General features: G+C 50.6%; 1 protein-coding gene across 1 annotated transcript; it reads left to right on the forward strand.

Moving 5' to 3' along the window:
* Nucleotides 1–172: 172 nt before the first annotated feature.
* LOC309886902 (zona pellucida sperm-binding protein 3 receptor-like) lies at nucleotides 173–14811 on the forward strand (the record flags this gene model as incomplete). Its single annotated transcript, XM_082778212.1, has 16 exons — nucleotides 173–308; nucleotides 549–737; nucleotides 1202–1393; nucleotides 2129–2228; nucleotides 3748–3830; nucleotides 4271–4465; nucleotides 4674–4733; nucleotides 4857–4985; nucleotides 11012–11203; nucleotides 11618–11809; nucleotides 12033–12129; nucleotides 12287–12381; nucleotides 12709–12810; nucleotides 13305–13331; nucleotides 14026–14080; nucleotides 14272–14811. 16 exons carry the CDS (start codon nucleotides 173–175, stop codon nucleotides 14348–14350), a joined length of 1923 nt encoding a protein of 640 aa, XP_082634338.1. The 3' UTR covers nucleotides 14351–14811.
* Between the last annotated feature and the right edge of the window lie 202 nt (nucleotides 14812–15013).

Genomic DNA, 15013 nt, shown 5'->3' on the forward strand with positions numbered 1-15013 from the left:
TGCCACCCCTGGCTGCACCCCTCGTCCCTGTGGGAGGGTTGAGCTCCCTGTGTGTTCTGGACACGTTTCCACTGCTCCACAGGCTTGGCTGCTGTTGCATCTCCTCCCAGCTTTTTTTTCTGAGCTGCTGGGAGCCAATAGTGCTTGGTGGAGCAGCGCAGGAATCGCTGCGATGAAGCCTGGAGAACCAGGGCAGGGGAAGCACCCGAGCACCTCGAGCTGCTGGGCTCCCACCATGCGGCAGGGATCTGGCTGCCCCACGCTGCTCCTGGCCTTGCTGGGGCTCCTGGGCACACCTGCAGCTCACGGTGAGTACGGGCACATAGGATGCACTGTGGGGAGCACTGAGACCTGCCCGGCTCCCCCCTCACTGTTTGGGGGCTGGGGAGGGCGATGGCACCACCCTCAAACCGTGGTGCTCCCAGGGATGCAGCCCAGCACGGTGCCTTTGCTCAGAGGGAAATCCAGAGCTGCCCTCCTGGGATGCTCGCTGGGGCTGGGGAATGGGGAATGGGATCCTCACCCAAAGAGGTTTTTCTCCTGCACAGGTGACTGTGGGCCCCCACCCCATATGACCCACTCCAAGCCGTCCGTGGCCGAGCAGCCCAGCAGCTTCCCGGTGGGATCCAGGGTCACCTACACGTGCCTCGAAGGCGCCATCAAAATCCCCGGGCGGGCAGACATGGTGCAGTGCCTGCCTGGGTCCCGCTGGTCCCAGCTGCCCGAGCCCTGTGGCCGTAAATATCCCTTCCTCCGAAGCAGCTTCAGCTTTCTTCTGCTTAATTAAAGCTTTCGTGCAGCTGCTCTGCAATGGCACCCTTAGGTGCAAAGCCGCCTCCGTTAGCTGCTGCTGATGGGTGCGGGGTCTGTGCCTGCTGGTGATGGGGTAAGGGGGGCCGCAGCCCCTGGGGCCGCTGTTTGTGCTGGCAGGGGCTGGCAGGGGCTGGCTTCACGGGGGGCTGCAGCACATGGCTTCTGACCTGCTGACGGCTCTGCCTGTGCAGTGTGAGCATCCTGAGCTGCACTTTGCTAAGGATGCATTCAGCGGAGTTGCAGCTGGTAAGAGAGAAGAGGCAATCTGCGATGAACACGCAGAGCTCTCCAAAAGCACCGTAGCAGGAGCATTTCTGCAATTACAAGCTCTGTTTTTCACGCCCCCTTGCTGGCCATCTCTCTCAGACCTGCTCTCCTTGATTGCCAGTGAGCTGCTCTACCCCGACAAGGTTACGCTTTGCTGCCCTGTCCGAGGTGGATGAGAGGATAAATTTCTTTCCTATTGGGTCCACTGTGAGCTACGTCTGCCACCCCGGCTACGAGAACATCTCGGAAAGCTCTCCCACCAGCACTTGTCTTGAAAACCTGACATGGTCGGAGGTTGCTGAGTTGTGCCGCAGTGAGTACCTCCGCCCCTGCCTGTCGGTGAGCAGCCCCCAGGGCTGGAGCCTGCAGCCAGGCACCTGCTCCTTGCCTGTGTGCTGCAATAAACCCCAACAGCCGCGTGCTTAACCCAAAAGCAGGTGGATATTCCTAGACATTCATCTGTAACACCCTGGGGGTGTTTGGGAAAGGTTGGACGTGGTGCTTAGGGACGTGGTTTAGCGGTGACATCGGTGGTAGGGGGGTGGCTGAATCAGGTGATCTTGGAGGGCTTTTCCAACCTTACTGAGTCTGTGATTCTATGATTTTAAGACTTTGCAGTGAGAGTATCAAGAGTGTTATTTATTTTCTGTTGGCATGAAAAGATCTGTTTCCATTTTCACATAACGTTCACATCTGGACACAGCCCATGCACAGGACAAACATCGGTTTGCAGGGAGTATTTCTAGCCTTGAACCTCAGAATGTAGACAAAGCATATTTCCTGATGAAATCTGTATCTCATTAAGACAGACGATGTGGCAGCAACGCACTTTTCACTTACTACCAAAGCATCGAGATGGAAATCTCCCTGCAAATATTCCTTTCTGCCATCCAGGGAAGTGTTTACAGGTGTCGGCTGTGAGCGTGGAGCCCTTCTGGGGCTGCACAGCTCGGCTCCCTCCGGGTGCAACCTTCTCAGTCTATCCCCGTTAGCATTCCTCGTCATGGCAGCAGCCGTGGCCACTCACTTTGGCCTTGCTCCCCTGCAGGGAAGTCCTGTGGGCAGCCACCAGCGCTGCCCAGGGGCAGGACCCTCGCCCTGACGGACTTTCTGTTCGGTGCCAGAGCGAGCGTGGTCTGCGATGAAGGGTGAGTCCCGGGGTGCTGATGCTGGGTTGCAGGCTCTGCTCTTACACATCAGATGTGTAACATCTTGTAACATGCTCAGGGCTCGGGCAATGAACCTGCTGGGTGCTCTTTCGCAATCTAACCCTGGTGCAGCGCTGCTCCAAGCGGAGAGCTGAGTGCTTTTCCCTTCAGTTCGAGCTTTGTGCTGGGAAGGAATGAGAGCACAGGGGTGGAGAGCTGAGTTTATGGCAGCCTTTTCCTTCAGGTGTCATCCAGGGGAAATTCAACTGCCCCAGGCTGTCTGTCCCAACAGGACTACTTGTGGCATCAGTTTGTACCTACAGATTTCAAAACAGGCTACATGAAATACTTCAACTTAACATATTCATGATATATTGAACAAGAAGGGGTTATGTATGAATTTTAAAACTTATTGGATTTTCAGCTAGAACACTGCAGTGAAGCACAGTTTCCATTAGTCAGTGCTCTGAGTCATGCTTTCTGCCTGCTCCCAATCAGGGCACACACGCACTGTTTGCAGACTTGCAAAATTAAGCTCCCAAACCCTTGACTAGTACTCAGCTAGGGCTGGAAAAGCTAGGGCTTTCCTCCCTAGCAAGAGCTTGCTGTCACCGTCTGGCTTGTTCCATCTCTCTGTGCAGCTGTTTCAATTACAGTAGAGATTTTTCTCCAAATACTCCCTTAGAGTGAACTTCGGAGAAATGACAGCACATTCCACCCTTCTGTGGTTCAGTTCATCTTTGGAAATACCCATCAGGGTGGAGGGATAGTGTTATTCATTGAAGCACTATCAGATGTCACCACTTGTATCCAAATGATGAATTACACCCTTGCATTCTGAAAATTCAGAGATCTGGGAAGGTGTCAGTGCTGTCAGGAAAAGATGTCTCACCTTCCAGCAAGCAAATCCAGAAGCCGCTGTAGTGAATTGTGGGTTCACGTTGCTCCCCACCTGTCCCTGCTGTGCGCAGAGGATGTGTTTGAATATTTGCAGAGATGAGCTGAGCAGGTTCTGCTTTTCTGGCAACACTCTAGCAAAACAGCTACAGCCTTATAATCCCAAAGCAATGTGCAGATGAGGAGGTGCCACTGCCAGTGGCAAGGATTTCAGCAGATCCAGTTACCCTCGGCAACAGCTCTGCCATGAGCAGGCAGGGGCTGAGCAGGCTTCAGGCTTCCCTGGTCTAACAAATCCCAGCCCAGTGCATCCGAGTGGGGATCCACGCCTGCCCACAGCCCTGCCCAACCTTCCCTGTGCTCACCTTGGGACGCTGGCCATGGTTTCTCCTTTCTTTGCACTGGGAGGAGTGCTCTGCATTGAGTCACCTACAAGCAGATTAGCGAGGATCCTAGCAGAGAGCAAGGTGAAGGAGCTCTGCTGTTACCCAGCTCGTATTTGCACGTCTGCTTGCTTTAAAGCTGCCTTTTCTCTGCTCCTGGTCACACTGGCACTGAGGGGGAAATGCTCTCAGTTTCTGGGTAGTTACACACGTTTCTCTCTTGTTGTGTTTTCACTCAGGTACAAACTAAATGGGAGGAATTTCATCCAATGTTGGCTGAAAGGAGATGACGTTGAGTGGAGTAAACTTCCAACCTGTGAATGTAAGACTGATTCTAGTACAAGCCTGCCTTCACGGGTGTTTGTCTTTGTATTATGTGGCAGATCTGTCACCCACACTGCAGCTGAGAAATATCCATTTTGCTGCTGACACTGCATTTCAGCAGTTTTCTTTCCACAAAATCAAAATATTTTCTCATGAGCTACGATTAGCAGTGAGGGTGATGGGATGAGATTTCTAGGGCTCTAGCCCATGAGAAGCTGCCTGTTTATTTCTGTGACAAGGGAAGAGAGAGGGAGAAGGAACTGGCAGGAGAAACGCTTCAGAAACAAAAGAGATGATCAGAACAGAAGGTAGTGCTAGTGACCCATCTTCACTCATCCAAAAGGTTTATTTTCTCCAAAAATCTTAGGTGAACTCTTAAGAAACGCTTTGCATTTCCATTGCTTTTAGCAACACTCATGTTGACCTTCTTTCATGCAGTAATTACCTGCTCTTCGCCTCCTCCAATTAGCAACGGGAAGCATGATGGTGAAGGTGTAGAAAAATTTGCTTACAACTCAACAGTGACTTACGGCTGTGACTCTGGCTTCCAACTCATCGGAAAAGCGAGCATCCACTGCACAAGTACAGACAAAACAAATGGGGTCTGGAGTGGAGCAGCGCCTAAATGTAAAGGTGACTTTCCCTGGAGTTTAGGACTTGTAATATGAGTTCAGTATTCAGTATACACCAGTTAAACATACCCTGATTGCTTAGTGTAAGATGTGTCAAGTGGGAGTCGTATTGCAACTTGAAAAAGAAAAAATGCAGTGCTGCTAAGTGAGTAGGGAGTGGACGGCCTGGAATGGAGAGCTTTTACCAATACTTATTCTTTTTACTACAGAGAAAAGCACATTTGTCAAACTTGGAGCAAAAGAAGTGGAAAAGAGCACTCCGCCCCAAAGTGAGTTGAGATGACTCTGCGTTGAATTAAGCCCCACATTTCCAGACTTAACTTGCCCCTTTATGACATTTCTATGAAAAAGCCATTCAAGGAGTTTCATGCTGTGATCTTCATTCTTTTCAGATTTCCAGGGAAATGGCATCCAAACAGATAAAAAGGTTTTCACAAAGGAAATGAAAATCAGCCTTTATAAGGAGTCACTCCAAAGCAGCAACTCCTTCTCCCATTCTGCTTCCTTCTCCTGGCCACGAGGTGAGTCCAGCACGTCTCCTGAGACTCGTCAGGAGTTCGGGGGAGCTCATTCATAGGGCTCAGAGTTTATTTTCAATCCCATATCTGGAGCTTTCACTCTTTCCCATGTTTCTCTTCCGTGGTAGGGAGCTGTGCTACCTCAGCATTCAGATTTGTTGTGCCTTTTTACAAAACCCAAAGCTACTACTCTCCTGGAACCAGCCGAGGACCACTGTGTCCTCCAAAGTACATGGGGATCTCTGGCATTCTCCCCCAAGCTGGCTGCTTTGAAAGCGTAAAGTGGTCTAAAGTTGCAGCACTTTGTGGAAGTGAGTGTTTTATTTGTCTTCTTGGCATCTTCTCTAAGTTTTCTTGGGGTAATTTGTATTTTTACTGGTTGGGCACCAGGTTCAAAGTTCAGGTCTGACTGCACTGACCTTCTCTTAAATAAGCTTTGTTTTGTTTGCGATGTATTCTCATGCGTCAGTCGTTTCCTTGCCCTGCTGTTAGAGATTTTGAGATTTTGCTTGACCCGTTTTTTTGTCGTATTGAAAACCAGCCGTGCTATACGGTGTAGCCTGAGGAGCGCTGGGTTTTCTGTCCCCGTTAGCAGCCAGCTAACGCTTACCTTGTTCCACGCCAGCACGGTCGTGGGCAGCCAGGAGAACCCGGACGTGGCAGAAGTGCTGCTACCACAGATTTCCCATTCGTTGCAAAGGAGTTTACCTGTAAAAAGGGTGAGTGTCGGCTGTGTTGGAAGCAGTGCCAGGGTGGGAGCCGTGAGCACAGAATTGGGAATGACGCAGCCATACAGGAGGGCTTCCTGCACAGCCAGCGGTGCGATGAGAAGCCTTTGTTGGGTGTGAACTTGGGCCGTCCTGGAGCTGTGTCCCTGGGGTCAAAAAAAAGGAAAATCTGTCCCCATTGCGGGGATTTTGTGCATGGCCCCACACATGCTGGGGCTGCTACAGGAACGTGGTGAGGCAGTTGGTGAAGCCTGGGTGTGGAAATTTCCCCTGTGCCGGCACAGCATGGCCAGGAGGGATCTGCACCTTGCTGTGTCATTTCCCAAAGGTGTGTTTTTTTTTTTTTTTTTTTTTTTTCTTCCATGCAGTGCTGCTCCATCCTGTTAGCATCGCCAGGCTGGTGGCTAGCTTTGACCAAAACCTCGGTGTATTTGCCTAGACTGCTAAACAGGGACCTGACCTATTGGGCTAACATGGGGAACTGGGCTGCATGGCTGGGTACTCGCAGAGGACAGAGATCCAAAGAAGGGCTCTGGAGCCCTTAACAGAGAGGAAGTTTGGGGGCACTGGGGCCTTGTAACCAAAAAAAAAAAGGCTGAAAGCCTCCTAAATAATGCAACGAGGAAGGAAAGGGGCAAGCTTTGTCCTGTTTATTTCCTAAAAATGTCTACGTTGTTCTATCATATGCCTTCAGAGGGAAGAGAGGTCTAAAAACCTCTTCCTGTTGGTTTTCCTTTTTTCTACTGTTTTGTCACTCTTGGCACTTCTCCAGGAGATTGTGTAAAAGCAGCAGCTTGACATACGCTCTAAACCTGGCTGCAATGTGGGAAAAGCTGCTTTGCTTTGTGCTTCAGGAGCTCGGCCCTCCTGCCCCAAAACAGGAGCCCTCTGCAGTCAGCCTGTCGGGGCCAGCAGGCAGGAGCAAGTGGTGAGACAGGGAAAGTGGCACAAAGCCTGCGAACAGCCTCTGATGTTCAAGGGAGGGGTTTGCTTTGGCTTTTCTAAAGGTGGCTTCGGTGTTCTTTAATGTTCTGGGCAAGAGTCACCAGGCAGAAAGCTTAAAGCTCAACTCTCCTTGCACCTCCAGCCAGGCCAGCCTTCATGTGAGCGTTTCCTTCCCTCAGGCTGCGCACATGGCCCATGGGAAGCACGATGGCAAGAGCACAGAAAGATTTTCCTGCAGCTTTGGAGCACTTTGTGGGATGTGGCTTCTCTCCTCCGGTGACACGGTGACAAAGGGACACCCAAGGCAGAAATCCCCTGCCAGCAGGCGTTTGCACCTTGTTTGCATGGTTGCACAGACAACTTTCTCATGCTGCTCTTCCTGATGCCTCACTGCAGACATAAACCACAGGCAGTTCAATGGGATGCCACTGTCTAAATATATTGTTTTCGTTTTGAAAGAAAATAACCCTGCTAAGTGCAAGCCACGCAAATCCATCACCGTGTTCTCAGAGTGCCTGCTGCAGTGGTTGTACTCATTAGGACTCCTTCACTTTGGTTTAAAACAAAGAATAAGCTATTTCAGACATGTCTTAGGTACGCGTACAAAATGTGTTTTTCTAAATTGTGATACGTTTTAACATTCTAAGAAACTCCATGAAAATTGCTTGTACAAGAGTTGGTCAATTCCCATAGCTGCTTTTCCCATCTGAGTTTTTCTCTTTCGCTAGTTTCCTTCTAATATCACAAATCCAGTTAGGAGTCCCTAGATCCTGATCTGACCAGCCTTTGCTCAGGCTCAGGGCGAGGCTGTGTCATTTTCCAACCCCCTTCAACCTTTCTGCAGAATTTTGCTCACGGTTCCGCAGTGTCACAATCGGTTACAGTAGGAGTTTCCACAACCGCATATTTCCTTTCTCACTTGCAGCACAGCCCTGCTGCCAGAGCAATCACCATAAACACAGAAACACCCAGTTAGGTTGTAAAGGAGACCCAAACATCTCTGCTGGGCTGAGCTGCTGCCTTAACTCCCAGGATTTTGTGGCTGTAGCAGTGGTTCAGCTGCAGATACGCCCCTGCTAGCTGTCAGCAGGGTTCTGCCGAAACCGAAATCCTGGCCTCCTTGTCCTGCAAAGCTGTGTGCTCATTTCTGTTAGGAAATCTTGACACATTAAACTGAACGTCGATCTTTAGATCTTCAGTACTGTTAGCACTGTCTTTAGCAAAAGTCTTTTTGTCTCAAACATAAATATTGGTTCTTTGCCGCTGGTATTTCTCTTGGGACTGAATGTAAGGCAACAGCCACAGAGGGTCTGCAGCTCAGCCCTGCTGCAGGCTCAGCAGGTTGGCTGTGCAGGGACGCATACGGCTGTTAAATGTGCTCTCAAGTGTTGTCATACTGCAACAGAGACACCAGAATTGTCCGTTTTATGTTGTTAGTTGACTATTATCTTAGGTCTGTCTATGCAGTACATTAATTGCCTTATGTTTAGGTGGCTTCCTGGGTCTTTATTTACATTTAATAATAAATGGCAATTGTTTCCAAAGGATCGCCTGTGAATTCAACTGCCTCCTGCTCCTTTTCTTCATCCTATGCTCTGTTTAGGAAGGTGTTGGCTTTTAGGGGTATCAACAATGTGACTTTATTCAGGTCTGCTGTGAAATCGGTTCCTTATAAGCACTCTTCCATATTTATTTTCTAAATGACCTCTTATGCAAGTTTAGTTTAAGAAAGAAAGAAAAACACTCCGTGCAGTAGCACTTGGGAATATGAGCACTTCCAGCAGGTGGTCTGAAAAAGAAAGGGGAGCAGTCTGGAGGGATGTGAACCTGTCTGAACCCCACCTGCCAGCCCCAGACCTGAGCCCTGCAGGGCCCTGGGGGAGCCGTGGCAAGGAGCCTGGCTGCCCTGGCCCTGGAGGAGTGGGGGCAGAGGGGATGCTGATGTGGGAGGCCATGAGAGGTGCTTGCAGTCCCACGCATGCTTTTTCTGTCTGGTTCCAGCCAGAGCCTGGTCGTGCTTCAGCCTCTGGCAGCATTGGAGCATGGCACGGCAGCAGCCGCGCTCACCACTGCGTGCTTTCACTTTGGCCTTTGCCATCTGCTTGGCCCGATTTCTGTCCTACAGGGAGGGGATGTCAGAGTGAGATAAAGCGAGCTGGCTGCAGCTGAGCAGAGGCCGTTCTGCTATCGCAGGGCTCAGCTGCCATCTGTGTGGGCACCTGGGGCAGCTCCTGCCTGGGACATCCCGATGCTCGGCCGGGTGCTGCGGCTGCACGAGGCAGAGCTGCAGAGGGACAGGGGTGGTGTGAGCCTGGTCTCAGCAGGGACAGGCTCCTCCTGCTTCTGCTGGATGCGGGCACAGCCTCAGGTAGGAGCACAGCCGGTTCAAGGGGTTGATCTGAGCTCTGTGAGCAAGGGGCATTTTTCTGAGTTAAAACTGCAGTGGTTTGTGCTTCTGATGGGTACGTGAGCCAGGCTGCTCCCCGGGGAGTCTGTCTGAGATAGCAACTCCTTGCCAAATACTTCTTAACACTTTATCTTGCACTGAGGTCACGGCTGTAATCTGTTAGGAGAGAATTCCCAGCATTGAAAGCATTTTTTTCCTGTTGGCAACACCCTTTTACCTTCTACACCCACCGTTCCCATTCACACCGCAGGCGACCAGTGGCCAAGTCATCTCCGTGTAGCGTCAACACTCACCAGCACGTACTGCAAAGCCACCCGCCATCCGGCTGCTTGGCTCCTCGCTTAAGAAAACACCTCTTGGCCTCGTCGCGGAATGCCTTTGATGGAGCTTAAATTGCATTGATAAGAGTAATAATGTGAAAAAGAAAGTAAAGATAATGGAAGATAACCGAGATGCTCAGTGGAAACACCACTGCTTTGTGGATGAGAGGGGCAGCGGGAGGCAGGAAGGTGCTGGCTGCCCTGCCCTGGGCTGGCTGACACCAGCCCCTCGCTGGCACTGCTGCCAGCAGCTGGGGACAGGCAGCACAGACTCCGTGCACATTGCCATCCACTTTTCCCCCCGAGCCCTGCGGGCAGGGCCTGGGCAGGAATCCCAAAGCAGCTCCACTTTCACACCCCCACCCCGAGCTGGGGCAAACAGCTCCCATCCCTGGCAGTGCCTCACGTGAAGGGATTGTGTTCAACTGGAGAGTTATGGTGGGAACTCTGGCATCCCCACCGTGTTGAGTTTTTTGCATAGGCATTAATCGAAGTGGCCCAATTAGTGACTTCCAGATTTACAGCCCTCTGGTCCCCCCTGCACCCCTCGGGCTGGAGGAAAGCCCCCTCTCCTTGCATGGAGGTCTGTCCCCATGGACAGGCTGGTGCCCTTCTGATGGGGGTGTGGGGATGCTGGCAGGGCCAGGTGCCACCACCGCACTGCTCCGTGCTCCCGGCAGCAGCCTGGGGCTGGGGGCTGTTGGTGAGGGCTGGGGGCACCCGCTGAGGGTGGGGACATCAGATCCTGCCCTGTCCCTCCCGGCTGCGGGGCACGCTGCAGGCTCCCAGCCAACAAAGCCTGCAGGCTGCACTTTTGGTTGTTTTTTTCTTTTTTCTTTTTCTTTTTCTTTTTCTTTTGTTTTGTTTGCTTTGGTTTTGTTTGTTTGTTTGTTGTTTGTTTGTTGTTGTTTGTTTTGTGTGTGTGTGTGTGTTATTTTTTGTCCCCGTTGGGGAGGCGATAGCTGCGGGAAGAGGTGTGCCCTTACTGGAAGGTGCCCAGGGGCCGAGGCGGGGGCTCCTGGTGCCGAGGGAGCCTCGGGGAGGGGGGAGTAAAACCCATTTTTGGCTTCCCGGCCAGCAAACCGCACTCGGGCGTGTCCCCCAACCCACCCCCCCGCCTGCCCACGCGTGGCCGTGGGCGAGCGCTGCCCGCCCCGGGGCGGTCCCGGCCCCCCCCCGGCGGAGGCGAGGAGCCCCCGGCAGCATCCCGGGGCCGGGAGGGGCCGGAGCCGGGCGCCCCTCGGCAGCGATGGGCTCCGGGCGGTGCCGCTGGCTGCTGGTGGTGCTGGGTGTACTGGTGGTACTGGTGGTGCTGGTGCCTGCGGCCCGCGGTGAGCTCCGGCTTGGGGAAGACGCGGGAGGGGGGTGGGGGGGTACGCCGGGGGGGTCTGAGTGTCTGTCTGTACCTGGGGGGTTGTGGCTGTCTGTCTGTCTGTCTGTAGCTGTGTCTGTGTGTCTGTACCCATATCTGTCTGCCTGTACCCGTGTATGTGTGTGTGTCCGTGTCCCTGTGCCTGTACCCGTCTGTGTGTCTGTGCCTGTGGCTGTTTGTCTGTCCTCTGCCCTGTGCCCTGCCAGGCTGCTCCCGAAGGCAGCAGGACCCTCCTGAATCCCTTCGTTTTGTTGCAGGGGACTGCGGGCCGCTGCCCGAGCTACCCGGGGCAGAGCCTCCAGAGGACTCCAAAGGTCAGCAAAGCTTCCCCATCGGAACCAAAATAACATACCGATGCGTGCTAGGCTTTGCTAAGGTCCCCTTGAAGTCTGACACAATACAGTGCCTGGAGAACGCCCTCTGGTCCGTCCTCCCGGAGTTTTGTGATCGTGAGTAGTGCACTTTCTCTGAAGTTGCTCGGAGATGCGGGCTGCTTGCAAAAGCATTTGCTGCTTTAGCAATTGCTGTTCAGGGGGTTTCCTCATCAGGGGTGAGGCGTGAGCAAGTTGTTTGTCAGAACCTTTCCCTGTCCCTTCTTCCTGACTTCCCTGGGCTGTGGAAGTGGCCAGGCTGACAGCGCTCACCTCGGGCGCAGTTCTAGGAGGGCAACGTTTACCATTAGAAATCTTTTCTATTACAGCTATAGAAATTATCAATCATCTTATTAAAAATATTTGTAATATTAGTATTGTGAGGGAGGCTTGCTTATTGCGACTTGTATTTATGGTTATACGTATCTGAGTGCAAAATACTGTCATTTTTGCTTTGGAACTGTCCATTTCAATTGTCCTTGTGATCACTAGGCAGCTGTTTAAGCCCACCTCGTGTGAGTTTCGCAAAAGTATCAGCGGAAGATGAAACCAAGAATTTTTATGCTGTTGGTGTCACGGTGAGCTACGTTTGTAACCCAGGCTACAAGAACAGCACTGACGAGCTTCCTACCAGCACTTGTCTTGAAAATTTAACGTGGTCAGAGGTTCCCGAGTTATGTGAAAGTGAGTGTCCCTGCATCAGCTGCTTTTTCTCCAGCATTGTACACCCTTAGCTCTGCGTTTGGAGTTCCACCTCAGATTTATACTCTAGAATGGCTTTTTTTAAACTATGTTTACCATCAGATGCCCAGTTTGACATTGCCGCACTGTTGTGAAAAGCATGTCAGTGGTTGGCTTGTTTGCTTTCCTGCCCTTGCAGCATCCTAAGGACAGTCTTCTTTTTTAGGGGAAACTTGTGGTCCTCCAAAAGTTCCAGAGCATGGTACACTTGTTACAACAGATTACCTGTTTGGCTCAAAGGCAGATGTTATTTGTGACGATGGGTGAGTGGAAGCAGGCTGCTGTGCTGGCTGGCCCACACCCCACCGTGTGGCACAGGACATGGGGCTCTGCCTGTCGAGTCTGTGGCACCCCTCTGGGGTGACAAGTTCTTGGCTGGTGACAGCAGACTGAGCTGGGGATGTGCCTTTTGCATCTTAGGTACGAGCTAACGCCAGGGCCACCCTCCATCCGGTGTTACATACACGACGATAGAGTTGCCTGGACTCCGCTTCCAACTTGTCACCGTATCCAGGGTAAGTGAGCTTATCCAGGGCTTGACTGGAAACACCGAATAGGCCTATTAAAAACCACTGAACTCTGTGTTGGTTGTAGCGAATTAAGTCAGGTGAAAAGTAGACACCAGGAGTAAAAACATAGGGCATACCTAGCAGCATTGGTGGTGCCTCCTGCAGGGCTCTTCCTGAGTGCAGGGCTGAGCGCTGCTGGAGGATGCTCGCTGCAGTCTTACATATGTTTTTTATAAATGGAATATTACGTAAAATACAATTGTGACTGTGTGGTGGTTTTACCGTGCTGGGCAGCTAGACCCCACGACCGCTCTCTCACTCCCCCTCTTTTAGGTGTTTCTCCTTTACCTTCGACCTCTACCGTTGGCGCTACAGCAGTGACAGACGCACCCAAACCGTTGGAAGAGAAGACATCAGAGTATCGCTACATCCTACGTAAGGGCTCAGGGAAGGCTTCCTGCATTGCAACCCCTGTAGTTGCTAGAATTACACCCATGTTGGGCAGCCCTGACTCCATGCACTGTTGGTTTTCTGCTTTCATTGTGTCTTTCTCAACCCTTTTGGTGGGCCCATCTTCCAGTTTCTGAGGGGTTTGCACAGCTTAGCTCACTGGCATCCCTCTGAGCATCTCAGCAGAATCTGCTGGTGTTACCTTGCCTGTGTTTGGACGTTGCTGGGGGGGGAACAGCTTGGAGCAACGGACCTCAGCTCTGGCAGTGGGGAAAGATGGGGTGAGGGGCTCACGAAGAGCATCACAACATGTTTACTAATCGACGATGATTGCTTTAGATTGCTTCTCAGCAGTGCTATGGTTATCTGGATTTGAATAACACCGTTGTGCAAGCATAGATTAAGGAGTTTTCCTCTTTATTTATCAGCATCATGGGTTTCATTTTTTTTAATACCAGTTTCGTTATTTTCTTCTCTAGCACTTATCATCATCCCTTGCATCATTGGTGAGTAATTTACAATTGAAAATATACTTCCCTAATGCAAAGCTGTTATTTACTGCTAAACATCTGGAGGCGGTGTTGTTGGCCTCTTCATTTTACAGCTCCTTGTGCTGAGTGTCTCCGGACAGGATTCCTGGGTTTCTCTGCTGCTGGATAATGCAGCAGCACCACAAGCATTATGGACGAATTGTCTTTGTTTTGGTAGAAAACATTATGTTAATTGTGGATGAAATGAAAGCCAAAGAGGCCGATGTAAGAAGCCAACCAAAAATTGTACATCCTGGCACTCCTTAATTGATGAAATTGGTTTAAAAGGCTTTGGCAGACTTTGAAATATAAGAGATTAATGAAACTTTTAACATCCGTGCTGCAAAAGAGATTGAGTACTAAAAACAGAGTGTCTAAAATACAAAATAAACAGCAGGCTGTCTATAAAAGTACCAAACACATGAGGATCATACTTTAGAGAAAGGTCAGCATGGCACTACACTTGGTGGTTTCTGGGCTCATTTTTCAGAACTACATGAGGGATTTTGCATTGTTCTGGCTGAGAAGGAGCCTCTAGGTGGGGACAGGCTGCCACAGAGCAGTGAATTTTGCTGTCAGTCTCTTACCAAACTGCTGTATTTCACTTACACTGCCAACCAAATATGCTGTTCATTTTTGTTTTTCCCTGTTTGTTTGCTTGCTTCCCAAGGAATTGTTGTAATTGTAATCTGGACCATCAAGAAGTGTGGTATAAAGCAAAAAGGGTAAGTGAGCCGAGCTGCTGCTCAGCATTCCTCAGCCATCGTCAGCTTTTTCTTAACTGGGTGTTTCCTTTTAAGCTCTGAGTGATGGTAATAACCTTTGGTACGTATTTGTGTGGCTTAGTACTGTCTTTCCGTGATGTTAAATTGTTGCTTATTCCATAGATTTTCTCCTTTCTTTTCCATGTCTTCAGGACATATAAGCCAAATCCTACAAATGCAGGAGATGAAGAACAGGGACCATCCTGCCAGGAGCGTAAAACTGGTCCGTGAGAAGGGACAGCTACTGCTAGCTCCTGACACCGTCAGTGATGAAGTTTTGAGTGCAGTAAGGCAATACGAAATCAAGTTTCTTACTTCATAATCAAGAATTTCTTTGTGAAGCACCAGGAGAAGCAAATCTACTTCGAATTCAGCTCCCTGTCATTTTAGTGCCTACATGTTTCTTATATTTTTTTTTTAGTACCGAAAACATTTTTGCAGTTCTTAAAGTGAGGCTTTTAACATTCAATAAACGTTTCTTTCCACTAGGAAAATGATTCTATAGAAAAGGCCCTGTTTGCACATCCTCCGAAGACCCACTTGTATTTTTTTAAAACCACTTTTTTTATTTTTTTATTTTTTTTTGCTAATTTTTTGCTAAGGTTCATTTCCTAGCATGCAGACAAGACTTTGACAACGACAGTATTTATAGCAAAACCGTTTTGTAAATAAAAGGCTCACGGGATAAGCGAGACTGGCGTGCTGGGATGCTTCCTCGGTCGTTGTTCCTGCTCAAACCTTCTCGCAGGGCGCTGCAAATGGCGCTGCGATTTCCTTATCTGCCCGGGGCTGGGCTGGGGCGATGGATTGCGGGGGTGACTGATTGCGGGGGATGATTGCGGGGGATGATTGCGGGGGATGATTGCGGGGGGTGATTGCGGAGGCGATGTCCGG

Source organism: Aythya marila, assembly GCF_965140915.1.
Source record: "Aythya marila genome assembly, chromosome: 24".
NCBI lineage: Eukaryota > Metazoa > Chordata > Aves > Anseriformes > Anatidae > Aythya > Aythya marila.